The sequence below is a fragment of the Pleurodeles waltl genome, chromosome 1_1, assembly GCF_031143425.1.
Source record: "Pleurodeles waltl isolate 20211129_DDA chromosome 1_1, aPleWal1.hap1.20221129, whole genome shotgun sequence".
NCBI classification, from domain to species: Eukaryota; Metazoa; Chordata; class Amphibia; order Caudata; family Salamandridae; genus Pleurodeles; species Pleurodeles waltl.
The window spans coordinates 827,995,229-828,011,063 of NC_090436.1; the positions used below are offsets into that span (position 1 = coordinate 827,995,229).

A 15,835-nucleotide genomic window follows, 5' to 3' on the forward strand; every position below is an offset into this window, starting at 1 on the left:
GTGATGTAAATTTCTAATTAAGACTAAGGTACGGACCTTCGCAGAACGTTAAAATGTGAACAGATTGGTACTTTTCTCTGGGAAAGGTAGAATCCCTATATGGAGCTCGTGTCGTAACCTCACTCAATATGGCTGACGATTTTCCATTTAAGCGGTGTGGTCTACCATTGTAGGGCTCATTTTCAATGCTCGCTACAGAATCTGGATCGAGGTTTGCAACGCAGTCAGACACTTGCTCGAAGGCGGGAGTTACGAATGCGTACACTTCCTGTTTTGAGAGGCTGTACTATTGAAACTGAAAGCTATTGCTGGGTTCCGCCCCCTCGCAGCTCGTGCTGGGCGACTGCTCCGCTGTTCTGTTCCTGTCCCGGTAAACGGATACATTGGTTTCACCTGGTGCCGCACCAGGCACAGACAACGCGAAATGGCAACCCCGGCAAAGAGACTAGCTTCTCATACTAAGGATGCGCCGCTTCCCGGCCTGGTTCCCAGCACTAGTGGTGTCAAAAGCCGGTGCAAGAGAACATCCAATGGTCGAGAAACCATCGTACTGGGCAAGAACCCCGCGCACGCCCAGGGATTTGTGGAGGGATCTATCATCAGAATCCGCATGGAGAACTTTCTGTGAGTCATGGTGTAAGGGAAGGGTAGTGTATCTAAACTTTCCTTCTGCGCTATCGTCACCTGTCTCGCAGAATGCTGGGACCCTTCCCCACCCCTCCTAATGTCCTGGGACTCCCGTGCCTCAAGGGTTCCATGGCCCCCATCATAAGAGTCCCAAGGCCACTTCTGTTCAGAGCTACGAACCCATTCCTCATTGCAGCATGGCCCCATCACATACGCAACATGCTCATTTTCAGCTCAATAGGTAGTCCTAATCAGTGCAAACATTAATATAGGCAATTTGACAGTTACCGATTTCCACGCTCAGTATAGAAAAAAATAGTCCATGATAGTTCTAACGATTCCATATGATCAAAAAAAGATGGATCTCTAGGTTTGTGGCCGCGTCTTATTGGAATAAATGCATCGGCTCATGCTTATGTTCTGTCTCAACGTTTATAGAACATTTATTACTGTGCGATCTTTCTGTTACTTGTTGTATTTTGTTCGTTGGTCTCAATATTGAGTTAGGATATTTGATGATGTCCAACCTCACTAAGAGTTTGTTTTCAAAAACTAAAGTTCGGTTATCTTACCATTTGTAACTTGTCTATCGGCCGTCTGTCCCCTGCTGCTCAGTGAAACGGAGATATGACATATACATAGGGTGATCAGTGGTGGCTCGAAAACAGAACAGAACAATGTCAGTTCGCCTTATGTAGGATGAAGTCCTGAATTTTGAGCCCAGAGTGTTTTCGATTTTGGTCTTGAACTCTGTGGCATCGTTTGTTATAGGGTAAATACGTGTTTACCTATCTCTGCCCCATCATTTCCATTTTGAATATTCCTAAATGTTGGCATGTATAGACAGAGCTATCTAAGGTGCTGCGCTTTTAACCCCTAACGCTTTCTTCTCTCCCTCTACCCTGTGATCCGGTAGTGGGTGATACTAAATGTAGTTCACGTCTGGCAGGTCTGGTTCTTGACTATGTTCCAGCTTGGTCGCCAAAACCTTTAGATGCAACTAAAATCCTGCTTCTCGCCAGTCCATTTAGTATGCTTGGGAAAGGAATCTCATGTGCTGAACACTAATATTTACTAATGATTACCAGTGCATACTCAAGTTCTTTGTTTACTGATATTAAACCGAACGACACTAGAATACCTGCTCAGCACACTGAGGATAACTTTACTTGAATTGTCAGTGATTAAACTTAAACTTCACTAAGTGCGCCAGTTATAAAAGTAATCATATCATTACGTTAGGTTTAGTGTAGGCGTCAGGCATTGATAGTTGACCAGTGGTTTGGAATAAAGGTTTTCTTGGTTCACAATATGAAGAATATCATCTACTCTTGGTGGAGTACTGGCTATTTGAGCTATTCTGAGCTGTCTTGCGAGAATAAGAGGCCATGCATAGTTGTTTGTATTGTAGGGTTTACAGTTTGCTTATACCTAGCTACGCACGTGGGTTCCATCCCTTCCGTGCATATAAGTTGTGTTTGGTAAGTGGCACATTATCGCCACTCTGACAGAAACCGCGCGCAAGGAGACTAAATCTGCTGCAGCTGGATTAGAGAAGCCTTTAGCCCAGCTCTGAAGTGAACCCAAGGGAAATAAATACCTCAGATTTTATTTTGTCAGTAAAGGGTATAAAGATCAAGTGGACATGAAACCATGCATCCCTCTTTCCTTATTTCGGGCCATTCGTCCCAACAACATATGTGTGCAAGTATGTGTCTTCCTTTTTGTTTTGGTTTATAAGGGCGTAGGTATCTGCGTCTGCGTGGCATTGCACTCAGCATTTCAGACCCAGGCCTATTAAGTTAAATGCGTGAGGACTGTGTACGCGAGTAAAAAATTGTTACTCTAGCGCTGCCAATGAAGTACACTCTTCACAACTTCAGGGTCGGACTTGGCTGCTATTTTGTGGGTTCAAACACAGGCGGGAAGCTGCACTCAGCTATAGGTGTAAATTAACATACTCGAATGCAACGGGAGGTAGGCTCTGTCAGACCCATAATTGGCATTTTTTCACCGTATCCTTCCGTGCTTTTTCCTTGAGGCCCTCACCTGAGTCGTACAACCCTGCAGCAGTTCTGCTTTTGAGCATGCCAGTGTGAGTAAAGATACACAGCTACTAGAAACGAAAGTTAGAAGGAAGGGGAATATAGGCAATCACCAACAACAAAACAATAACTGGAATAGAGAGAAGGTACCATGTGGCTCAGGAAGTATTGGTAGTGTCTCACTTAGCACCCCTCCTTCACAGCATTCATATTAAACACACTTCTTAACATTTCTATTAGGGGAGATGTTTTTGATGGCTGGGGAACCGATTTTGAGGTGGCACACTTATTGGACAACGGTTGGTAAATGGAGCAATTAGATCGAATTTGCACGTTATGATCGTGGTGGCAGGAGGATCCCTGCCAGTCTAAAATGCCGCATTACTTCATTTTATCGCGAGCAGCTTGAATCTGAACAAGTATTTTCGTTTTTGCTGTGTTTTCACTGTTTAGGAGCTGTGTTTCACGACTATCCGGTTAAAGCTATGTTTACTGTTTTGTTTACTCTTGAGTTATTGTACTTAGGCCGTTCGTACCGAGATATTGAATACAATATAAAGCAAGCATTGCTAAAGCCAGTAGATCTGAGTTGATTCTGCTAACACATGCAGCATTAGCACATCCGAGCGAGAACCACACGAGGACACCAGCTCAAGAAAACGAAGGGAAATAGTCGCAGATTAGACCCTGATGCAGTTCAGTGCAGCACTCAATTGGAGGCTGGGGCATACATCAAGTAGCTTGAGGCAAAAGATGACTACTCCACTGGCTGAGCTGCTATTGCCAGAGTCTCAAACCAATGGCTTAAAGAGTATGGGTGAAGAAAGTCATTGGTTAAAAGGGGGGCCCAAGCACACTTTGTTTATTGTTAGTAATATGGCATATTGACAGCTGGCCATCCAAACTCAGTCCTAAAAATGGGCAGGGAGGTTCGTTCGACTGTAAAATTGCTTTGGTGTTTTTGAGAGTGAGGGTCTGAAACGTCATGGCTAAGGAATGATGCTGTCCTTTCTGACATGTTAATTTAATTGCCAGTTGCTTTCCTTAGCTTTTCACTGGTTCTGGCAGAATCCGTGTGTTGGACGACAGTCAACTTTAAGGCTGGAATTTCTTTCTTATTTTGGAACCATATCAATGCATGTCTTGAACCATGGCTGCTAATTGTCTAATTTGCACTTCAGCTTGCAATAGCACAGACTTAGGTTGTAGTGTGATTATTTAAGTCTGCATAGGTTTTAGTTGTACAAGTGAGTGGTTGACCAACATTTATAACTGCCCAATGGCAGTAAAGGTTCATTTTTGGTATAGGCATATTTTATCCTAGGCCTTGCCTTAGATGGAAAAACTTTAGTAGCTATTTGTACAGATAAAATCATAGCGATGGATTGATATTTTTTAAATCACCAAGATTAGAGTTGCTCTATATAATTAGCATAATTAACACTTTATTTGCTCTTTGCACAGTTTACGATACCAATTAGTGGCTGTTTTTACCCCTTACAATTTTTGCACAATAAGGTAATATCCTTTATCATTTTAGAAGAGGCTATATTCATATAGCTCTTTTCTGCTCAGGAGATAAAGTATTGATCCAAATGTAACTTTGCTGCTAGTTGTTATTGGGTGCCTCCTGGCTAGAAATACTGCGCTTTACCAACAATTGATGTAGAGGACGCTAGCCATAATAAATTCTTGAATTCGCTCTCTGTCATTTTGGAAAGATATTCTGTCATTTTGGAAAGATACGTAGTTTAACTGTAGGCCTACTGAGGTGTACTAATTATTTAGACAGTAATTTATTACCAAGGATGTGTAGAAGGGATGCATGTTATAAACAAATGTGTATAACGATGGGAACGTCTTTTTACAATTTTGTACCATGTGGAGTTTTGTATTGTTTTAATGTATTACATGTAGCTTGGGAATTTGCAGTATGTAAATGTTATGATCAATTATTGCATGGATTCACTGAAAAATGAAAATAAGTAAATATTTAGCTGGCTTGGTCCATGTTTATGGTCTTTTGCGTTCATTTAACAAATCTATGCTTCTCAAGATCTTCATTTGCTTCAGTTATCCAATCCATTTAAGGGTAATGGTTTGCAGAGGGATATATCTGTGGCAGAATTCCCAATGTAGGGTGTAGATGAAGTGATCAGGCAAACCCCATGTGTGTCATGTTAGCATTAAAGAAAATAAGATGCTCTATTGTAGAGCTTAATATGTGTGATTAGAGCTAAAAGGTGCAGGTTTGGATGAACAATAAAAATGTCAAACCAAATTACCAAAAATAGAGTAACATTTAATAATATTACACCAAATTGACCAAAATCCATTAAGGGGAGCTGCAAATATGAGGTTTTACAGATTTAAGGGAAAATAGCGCCAATAATAGTAATTGATTGCTTTAGACCGGGACCTAGGCATAGTCTGAGGCTAACCCTGATGGAGTGCACAGCAGATACACCAACCGGGGTTGTCCTCATCAAATATTTTACCTTTAAGTCCAGTCTACCACTGTAGTACTTTTCTAAAGATCCCAAAGCATCAGAATGGGCACTCAGACTTGCAGGATGTTTGGAAAAAAACAACATCAGGGTCCAATTCAGATCCAGTTGCCACTGGCTAACTCTTTTCTTCCTGGAAAAGGCCTCTTGTAGCTTGTTGTATCCCTGTACCTTGAACGTGAGGTCAGCCTAATGACCCTCAGAATCCACTTCTTTCTCCGTCCTTAGGACTCCTGTTAGGCAACTGACGCACGTCTAGTCCTCTTCTGATTTTCCATCAAGCGTTCTTAAGTGAGTTCTTGGAGGTGCCACATTTATGCACGCTCCTGGGCACACCCTTACCTAGGGGGCAAAAGATCCTGAGGGCGATCCTATCTCCTTGGGGCATTTTCAAGATTGCGAAAGTCTTAAGCAACGTTAAACTTGGGCTCCGACGACAGGGTGTATCTGTGTGTAGCGAGTGCACAATGGTAATCCTAGGTCCCACCACATCTAACACAAAAATTCACTTTGAAGCAGCCACTGTACCCACTATAAACCCAGAGGCAGAAGGACAAGCACAGGCATCTTCAACAACTAGACATCAACTCCTCAAGAATTGCCTTGGCATATTGTTCTTTCTTTTAAAGTGTGCTCCTAGGACTATATGTAAATCCAGCGGACCTATCAAGTAGTATTTGACACTTATGGAGGATTTGATACCGTAGTGTCAAAAAGAACACACAGAGACCCATCCTGTATATATCCTGGAGAGTTCAGAGTAGTAACCCGTGCTCATTTAGGTTAGCCTTTTGTTTGCTCTTGACAGGACTTTCACATCTATTGCAGGCTGATTACTGACTGGGAGATCCTGAAGCGCCAGTGCAAATTAGACACCCGCAACATGAGGCAGGAAAAAGTAACTTTCTAAAAATAACTTTTCCTTAAAATGTATTAAAAATCCAACTTCACTATTGAATTGGATTTGTTATAACTATTAAAAATTGTTGTTTAGTTATTTTTCTAGCTGGCCCATTTCCAAAGATACAGTATTAGTATTTTAATCTCTGCTCTGGTTTTCTACACAGGACAGCTAGGCTTGCCATAGAGAAAATAGATTTTGGGTGCTAGTTACTGTAAGGACATGTTACGATTACATTTCTTCTTGCCTACTTTTAAATCCCATACACACTCCCTTGTGGGTCACAAGGCCTATATAGGGGTGACCTTTTAATATTTAAAAGTAAGGTTTTGATCTGTCTTTATTTTGACAGGTCGAATTGCAGTTTTTACACTACTACAGTCAGGCTACAAGGGCAGGCCAGAAGCCATGTTTGCAGTGCCAATGTATTGAATGGCAAGTAGGTGCTTAAGTCAATTAGTGGCATTTAACTTTCGTGGGTACACTTTGTACCTGCCCTGGATACACTTTTTTTTAACTTTATACTAAGGATTTAAAGTCAAGTTAAATATACCAATTAGAAGTATACCAAATAGACCATGCTAAAAGATGGAGGGAAAGGCACTTTCCTACTGGATATCAAGTGCACAGAGTTCTAAAGCCAGCAAAAACATAGGGTCCAGAAAAAGGTGAAAAATCCAGGGGATCATGTATAAATGATGGATTCCCTACAATTACTTTCCGAATTCTGCACTTTTTAATTATGGTGCCAATTTTTTCTGAGTGATAGACTCCAAATTGTATTGTTTTTCTGAGTCTTCGATTCAAAATTGTCTAATCTCTCTGATTTAGAAAGTCACCTTAAGGTAGTATACTTGGTGCATAGTGTATTGAATCGCACATTCCGTTTTCTGCCAGTGACTATGTCCATGTACAATAAAAACTGAATTTGTGTTTGCATGAATGCAGGCCCAATATCCACCCATCTGTGTGGGTACGCATCATCGGAGACAATTCAGGCTATTCATGGAGCCTGATGTCAACCACATTGTAAAGGTATGATGAGTGTGTGACATGGTCATGGTCGGAATTGAGGCAGTTTTTGTGGTATAGCAAGAATATTTATAGGACCAGTCTAACCTTTTGTCAGAGATCCATCTACTGTGACATTGAGACCTGTGATTATAATACCCCTCAGGATCCTGTAAAGTTAGCTGTTGTGAGCGTTGTGCTAGATTTGCATGTAATCACTGCCCTTTAAATATTTGTCAGTAGAAAATCAATCATGATTGATTTTGGTGCAATTTAGACGGAGACATTTTTGGTAAATTCAGAGATATTATTGTTAAATATGGTGCCATATAGGTTTGTGACAGTCGTAACTGTATGTGCAGAACTACACCCAAGTATTGCTAGCATTAGAGGTGAGCCACAAAATAACGACGACTGTTGAACCAGAACTGAGCAAGGAGTCTGTGCATGATCTGAGCCTTGAAAATATTTGACACTAAATTGTGCAGTGAAGATCATGTGAGGATATCAAAAGGTGTTACTCCTGTATACATTAAGGGCTGTACAAGATCACAAGGTATGTACAGTGCCTAACTGACATCTCTTGCAGGAGGTGCTTAGGCTTAGACCCGCCTTGTATAAATGTTGTGATGACCAGTGCTAGCCTTGGATCACTGAAGACATTACGTTTTAGACTGAGTTCTCTCAGCTTGCAGTCATGAAGTGATAACATTTTTGACAAATCATCTTCTGTGGGAGGGAGAGAGGGGGAGAGGGAGGGAAAGGGAGGGAAAGGGAGAGAAAGGGAGAGAGAGGAAGTGAGGGAGAGCGAGAGAGTTTTTTGTAGTCTTTTTTGCAGTCTTTTGTAGTCTTTTTTTGCCGTGCCCGACTAACGCCTTTTTCATTTGATTTGGAATGACATTCCTAGATTGTTTTCATGAATATAGCAGAATACTCCTGTTTGAAAATAATCATGAATTGTTGAGTTCAATTCATTCTTTATTCGGTCACTTGCAAAGTAAATCTTAAGACACAAAATACATACAAACATTTATAAATAGTTAGAAAAACACAAGGTAAAAGGGGCCCCATAGAAAAATAAAAACATGAAAAAATAAACTGGCAGAGCTTAAAAAAAAATGACATTGAAACATCATAGAGTTTTGCAGGCAAAGTGCATTTTCAAGAAAGAGCCTAGTGCAGAACAAACATCAGTACAGTACAGTTGCAACAAATATAGCAACACTACTTTACTCTTATTTAAATGGTGCTTCCTTAAAACAGGCAATAAGTAACATACAGCCAAAGGAAGGTAAAACCTACAAAAAAGAAAGTGCTACAGGACCTGAGGTGACAACTCATCACAAGGGTATGTGCAAATATCAAAGGGGGCAAATTGGCCTTGTGGGAAACAGTGTAGCCACCTAAGTGAGCCTAGCATAAAACTGGATAGTAACATATGCTCCCCAGAATCCCGTACCAGGCACAAGTAGGGCACCAACCCTAACATAGTTTATATAAGGCAGTAATCCCTCACTGAGGGCTTTGTTCTCTTCCCTCTCTCTGGACCCTTATGTTGGAGAGAAAACACTCCCTAATCCCCCTCTATCACTTTTGGAAATGTCTGAAGGTTCTCATAAATTGGTAGACAGCTAAGGGCCAGAGTTGTCACCCGAATATATTTAAGCCAAGGTTTCTTGTTCCCATCACATGTGAGGAAGTCCTAGATGATTTCCCTGTTCAGACTTGCTTGATCCTTGTGCCAAATTGAACACCACAACAACAGGGGGCAAGGTTGACCTGGTCCCCATACTCCAGACCTAGTTCCAGATGGATAGCAAAATGGGATGATGAAAAAGGGACCCCCAGGAGACAGCGACAGACCCTGTGCTCCTCATGATCGACACTACTCTACTCCCTATAACCCACTACTCCTGCACCATAGGTCAAAATGGGCAGACGTTGTCTCCTGTAGACTATGAGCAAAGGAAGAATGAGCTTGTTGCCAATTAGAGATGAGGCAGTACATTGTACCAACCGTGTTCAAAAAACTATTTTTCCTATTGTTGACAAACGGGCTCCAGTGAACCCACTATCGAACAATATACCTAGATATGGGAACTGGGTCAATTTCTCAGTAACCATCTCCCAATACGTATGCGGCAAGATTTAGCGTTTTTAGGGCCACATACCATAATAAAGGCTTTCTGTTAAATTGGTTCCTAGCTCTAAATGCTTTATAAACAGTACAAAGGAAGAAATAAAAATCTTTAGACTGTTCACCTTCCTGGCAATCAAGACAGCTTCATCTGCGTCTAAGAGCGCTGGAACACATTTTTTGTTAACCAGTGGAACATCAGCCTCAGTGTTCTTTAAAGCGGCTTCCAACCTGTTAATATAAAGTAAAAACAAAATGAGGGCCATCACACATCCCTGGCAAACCCCACGTTTTACTGAAAAAGAGGCTGAGCACTTACCTCCATCCCCGCACTTCAGGGATGCAACCAGATCCATGTGAAGGCACTGCAAAAAGGTCGCTAGATCCTTCTCCAAGCCCAGGGTACTTAAAGTATTCCAGAGCTTGAATCTGTTAACGCAGTTAAATGTGCATGAGAGATCCATGAATGCCAAATATAGGGGACTAGATTTAGCATACTTGTACTTAGGTACTTGAAGGTGTAGATTTAAACTTTGTTCAATAGTTCCCAGACCTTTTTTTAAAGCCATAGTGGGTTTGAGAAAGAATGTTTGTTTAGAGGGACTGTTAACAATGGCATCGAACATGTCCTCATGAGAAAATTGAATGTTCAAAGGAAACCTACAAACATCAGGACCACTTTTATGCATAGGGTCGATATGATTAATACCTTTGTTTAAAGCAGAGCCTGGGGAGATGCCAGCACGTACGGCCTTCCAAAAAAACCAGCAAATCTCTCACTTGGCAGGCATGCACCAGGGCTTCCCATTTCTCCACCTTCATGTCTGCCTTTCTCTTCCTAAGTGCCTGTGTATAAGCCTTCCTACAAGCATGTATTGCCTCCTGGTCCCTGGGGGTATTTTCCAGTTCCTTTCTCAGCCGATTGTTGGCTTCTCTACATGCCTTTTCAAACCTGGACTTGTTACAGTTCCTTTTTATTTCCTATGGGATTCATGAGCAGCTCCAGTATATAAGAATTTAATTCTGGAAAGCTGACCAACTTTACCTTGGGACCTGCATCCTCAGCTAAGCAGAGATTTTTCAGTCCCCCCACATCCCTCAACAAATTTACACATAATCCTCATCAGGTTTGCAGAATGCCATATTAATCTACATCCTGCATCTTTTGTTGAGATAAGCTGCTTTTATCCAGTTTTTTCCTGCAACTCTGTTACAGGAATGTTCAATGCAAGCATAATAGGATTGTGATCACTATATATGACAGGCAGGAGGCGAAGGTAGTGGAGGGTGGAGGCTTGAAGAGTGGCCTCCCTGGTTCCCTGTGCATACGGCCTGTGCTCCTGCCTCCCAAGTCCCCGCGGGAGGCAGTGGGTGAGGAAGTGTTTTGGAGCATGGCTGCTTAGAGATCGCGGTTCAGAGTGCAGCGGTCCAGAGGCTTTCTTGTGCTCCCTGCTCTTGAGTGGATCCGGCAACCAGACGGTGAGGCCAGAGGAGGTCACGGAGGACTCACTTTGGAGCATGGTGGTTTGAAGGCTCCAAAAGCGCTCAGGTGCTTGAAGCTCGAAGGCTTTTCTTGCTTCTTGTCCCTGAGTGCGACCTGGCACCCAGGAGTAAGGTGTAAGGTGCTGGTGCCAGTGGGGAAGCGGCAGCATGGAGCTGCAGAGAAGAGTAACAGAAGAAGCTGCGTGGTGGCTGCTACAGTGGCAACAGGCCTGGGAGCTGGTTACGGTGAAAGCTGGCAAAACCCGTACTAGTGTCCCCAGCACAGAGATGGCAGAAAACGACGGTAACCAGTGGTAAGCAGTGGCAAATGGTAATAGATCGTGACTGCCACTGCGACAGACTGCAAGCGGCAACCTGTCCTGTTTTGCAACTGGCAGGAAGGGTGAAGCTGGAGAGTGCAGCAGTAACTCTGGGAGCATCGTCCCACTGTTTCTTTGTCCTTCTGCCCCCTGCATTGGTTCAAGCGTCCTACGTCCTGTCTGCCCTGTGTCCGGCAAGAGTTCATGCGTTGTTGTTGTGGGGGTTGTAGCTAGATTTGATAAGCCGAGTGCTCCACTGGCCTATGCAGCGTTTCTTGCGCTCCCTGCGCCTCCTGTGCCTTTTGTGCCCCCTGTGTCTCAGGTTGCAACCTGTTGGTCTCCCGGAGCCCTGCAACTTAAACACTCAATATTTTCATGAGTGAGTGGACAGTTGGAGGTAAAAACAAGTGCTGCACCCTTTGCGGGAGGAGGAGGTAGGGTTCAGAGAGCACAAAGGGGAGAGTGTAAGGGGGTGAAAGATGGGTAGACAGAAGGGGGGGCCCCCAAGACAATAAAAAAATTAACAAAACTCTTGACGGCTTTGTACAAAAGGCTGTTGGAGCCTTAGATAAAGAGATTGAGATGGCTGAGCGTTGTCTATCTACCCCAGTATCACGGACTCATATCTCTTTATCTCCACCCCCTCCACAATTATCCCTATAGCTTTTACAGCCTCTGCCGCCCCAGTACACACAGTTAAATCTGGCTTTTTCACCAGCTAACCAGTTAGACAACACCAGGAGATCTCCTCTGTGGCTTTGGATGAGGTTACTGCAATTGAACTTGCATCACCATCACCGGGCCCCTTGGCTGGTGTGCCAGTCCCAGAGCCAAAAGGAAAAAGAAAGCGTGGTGACATTAACCTAAGAAATAAACGTGCATGCACTATTGGAATCATTAGCTCTGGACATGAAACCGGCAATGATGGGTTCGTAAAACCACAGTAGAGTACTACTGGTCCACTGGCTCTTGAGTACATAATGTAGGAGCTTACCAAGAGGTTGTGTCCCATTGAACTCCGTCTAAAAGCTATAGAAGAGAAATTAGGGGGGTTTACTCAGCTCTGTGTGCCTGACACTATCCCTCGAGCTAATTTACAACCCTACTGTCAGTCCTCAATTTTGGAACAATCCTCTGGCATTGGTGGAAAGGTTCCCTCACACCCTGTCGAGGGCCCAACACCACCTAAGGGTTGTTGTACTCACTCTTGTCAGTTTGAGGTGGGCCTGAATGCCGGGCCGTAATCCAGTGGAAGGCTGTTCTAATGATGTAGTTACTACTAATAGGGGAGTTTGTGGTGTTGCTCTGACAATCAATTTTGTTTCTAAGATGCCTAAAGTTTCCAGTGTCCATGAGTATCAACTAGCAAGTCATTTAGTGACGGACTTAGAGTCTAGTAGAGCTAGACCTGTTAACCATGGAGCTCAGTTAGAAGTTTTAATCTACCCCCGGAATCTTGCCCATAAGTGCTTGTAATTACAAATGTTCCTAGGCTCCGAGCAAATACTGTGGAGACTTTTATATAGAGTTGAAACATAAGGTAATTCATTGGTTACATGCCAATGCTAAATTTGCTTTTTTTTATGGTACCTTCAATATTAATGGTGAGGAGGGTAGGATGGGTGGGCCCGCTGAATAAGTTTGGAGCGGGAGATTGCATTGTCATAAACTTTGACTCACCTGCCTTGGTCCAACAGATTTTCTTAAACTTCGAGTTAGCCCCTTAGTAGGAGGGGTCTCCTTGTGTAAGCTCTCAACTTTCTATCCCCTAGTATCCAAACTCGCCCTAAGTGGTTTGACACTTGGTTCCAGAGGTCCCCCTTGTTCCCATGTGCAGCATGTGTTACAGTCTGAATGCAGGCAACCTCCATCCTCCCTATTAGATGCAGATTGACATAAAGTCAAAGTAACACAGGGAATCTCTGGGGCAAGAGGGCTGAGATTAACCTCTGAGGAGTGCAACACTTTTAGAGATAAGGAATTGGGGAAATTCAGAGCAAGCAGCTTAAAAGAAGAATGGATTGTAAATGTGAATTCTGCGAGTCTTACACACATTGGGCCACCAGCTCAGAATGATACACTGGCCATTGTTCTTGGTCGGACCATACCCGGTTTTGAATCTATCGGGCGTGCAATAGTATTGGAGATAAAGAAGTTGGGGGACCTAGAGCGGGTAGTTTAGTGGTAGATTTAATGGGCCATCCGAACTCTGTGAGCCCCACACGGATAGTACCACAAGCCCAGGATGAAGCGCCGGCCACTGTTCTTAGTTGGAATATAGCTGGGCTTGAGTCCAAAATGTGAATTCCAGATTGGGGCCTTTTTATAGATGAGCACAAGATCTGCCTGTTCCAAGAGACATGGGCACTGGAGTCCAAGCATAGATTTGGCTTTTTTTGTTCCAGCACATAATGTGACTTCTGGAAGACCCTCGGGTGGTCTACTTATATGGGTTAGAAGTTCCCTCAAGTGTCAGGCTAAGGAAGTGGACATGGGTTGTGCCGACCTACAAGGTTTAATATTATTTACTCAAAGAGGAAAACCCCTACTTTTTGGTGAATATATATAGCAGAAGCGTGGGCAGTAATTGTGAGTCTGATGCTTTAACTGTTCTTGATAAAATCTTATCCAGTAAATCCACTACTAATTACATTTTAATTGCAGGGGATTTCAATGTCACTTCTGAGCCGTATTCTTTGGCCCAAGAGGTTTACCAAGAGGAGAACATTCTCTGGGGTATCCCGCAATTAGTAATGAACAAAAGTCCCAGAATAGCAGAACTGATTATCAAATTGTTGATACTACACTTGCATATGGTCTCCATGCTTGTAACGGTCGCTCCTGCTCGGACGTTAATCCTTTTCCCACTTTCAGACGTGGAACTTTTAGGAGTCATATTGATTACCTTCTACTAGACATTCGTTTGTGGGGGCATATGGTCGATATGGTGGTAAAAGAACATGAAGAAAGCGACCATGACCTGTTGATTCTATCTATTAGGGGTTTGCTGCCCATAATAGGGCCCCCTTTTTCTAGGGACCATGTGAAGATGTCAATTCCCCCATAGGTTCCCTTTCAACAATATATAGCCTACTGGCAGATCAAATGGAGCACATGCTCCATCTACGTGAGGGCGATAACAGGCTCCTGGCTGTTCATGTGGAATTATTTAACTCCTTAAAATAACTTTTTACTAAAGAAGCCGCTGCTAAAACAAGAAACGGGTGTAGTGAGAGGTGGTTCAACCATTTATGTAGGGAAGCCAAGCACAAATTACTGATGGACCTGAGAAGGAGGATAAGAGAGCCAATAAGACAGTCCAGAGAGAGTTATAGGCGGGAACTTTTCAAGGCACAAAGGAGTTGGTAAGAGAAACAATGGGCTGCTCTTTTAGAGGCTGCAAGAGCCAGGGATGCCTCCAAGTTCTGGAAGCTGATTTCAAATAACAGTGGTGCTCGCCCGGCCCGTGCCTGGTACTTCGATCCTCCCAGTAGTGTGGGTAAAACATTTTGGGTCACTTTAATCAGGGGCAAATGAACCTAATTTTATGGAGCTGACCAGCATTATGGAAATTGGTGCTCCTCCACTTAAGTTTTCCCTAGCCGAAACCAAGGCAGCAATAGCATCCCTCAAGTGGGGAAAGGCCCCTGGCCTCGATTTTAAAATACCTGGCGATCTATATAAATCAAATCCCGATATCTGGGCCCCTTATCTGAATAAGGTTTGCAATGCAGTTGCTGCGGGAGCACCCATTCCTTGTACATGGAGGGGAGCTGAGATAGTCCCCCTTTTCAAGAAGGGTAGTCCGTGTGATCCTTTTAACTATCGTACAGTAAGCTTACTTGATAACTTCCAAAAACGTTTTGCAAAGCAGATTTTGTTTCATTTATAAGACTGGATCAAAGAGAGTGGGGCCATCTCTGATTTACAGGCAGGTTTTAGACCTGCGGTTTGTACAGTAGATCAAGTCCTGAGGTTTTTGTCAACTAAATGGAGGACTGGATATCGGGTGTGGAAATTTATATGTGGCCTTCATTGATCTTCGAGCAGCCTTTGATCTGGTACCCAGAAATAAATTATGGCTGACACTGGCCAACATGGGAGTCCCTAAAAGCCTTCAGAACCTTATTGTCCGACTTCATGAAGGCACTTTTGCCCAAATTAGGAGTGGCAAAGATGGCGAATTAACAGACCCAGTTATCACTGAGAGAGGAGTAAGGCAAGGCTGTGTCCTTGCCCCTACTCTCACCCTCTTTCTTCTATATATAAATAACTGTATTAAGTATTTAACAAACTGCAATAATGATTCACCTAGGTTGGCAGGCCAGAAAATCCCAGGGTTGCTTTATGTGGATGATACTATCATCTTGGCAAAATCACCTTTGGGATTGCAAAATCTAGTTGACCAATTCTGCTTATTTTGCTAAGACTTCGGTTTGAAGGTCAATGTTGGGAAAACTAAGTTCATGGTCTGTAGTTCGCGGAAGAAGAAAGTGAATGCTAGTGTATTAATGAATTCTATTCCATTGGAAAGGGTCAAAGAATTTGATTATTTGGGGATCAGGCTGATGGACTCAGGTAGATGGGATGCACATATAAGAAAAGGAGTGCACAGTATATGCCAAAGAGGAGGGGTTTTGGGACGCAAAGCTAGAGCTGTAGCTAGCCCCCCACTAAACCCTGTTGTAGAAATCTAAAAAGTTCAGATCTGGGGCACTGCACTGTATGGTGCAGAGCTGTGGGGTTTTCAAAGACAGCTAGATGTCCTACAAATTAAAGAGAGCAATTTTATCAGATATATAACC

At 43.1% G+C, this 15,835-nt stretch overlaps 1 protein-coding gene across 1 annotated transcript in view; it reads left to right on the forward strand.

The window, feature by feature from the left end:
• The first annotated feature begins 261 nt into the window (after positions 1–261).
• The window catches only part of SMC5 (structural maintenance of chromosomes 5), a 647,363-nt gene continuing 631,789 nt past the window's right edge, over positions 262–15,835 (forward strand). The window contains exon 1 of the mRNA XM_069228845.1: positions 262–624. Coding sequence (XP_069084946.1) covers positions 425–624 — 200 coding nt within the window. The 5' untranslated portion in view covers positions 262–424. The remainder of the gene's footprint in view (positions 625–15,835) is intronic.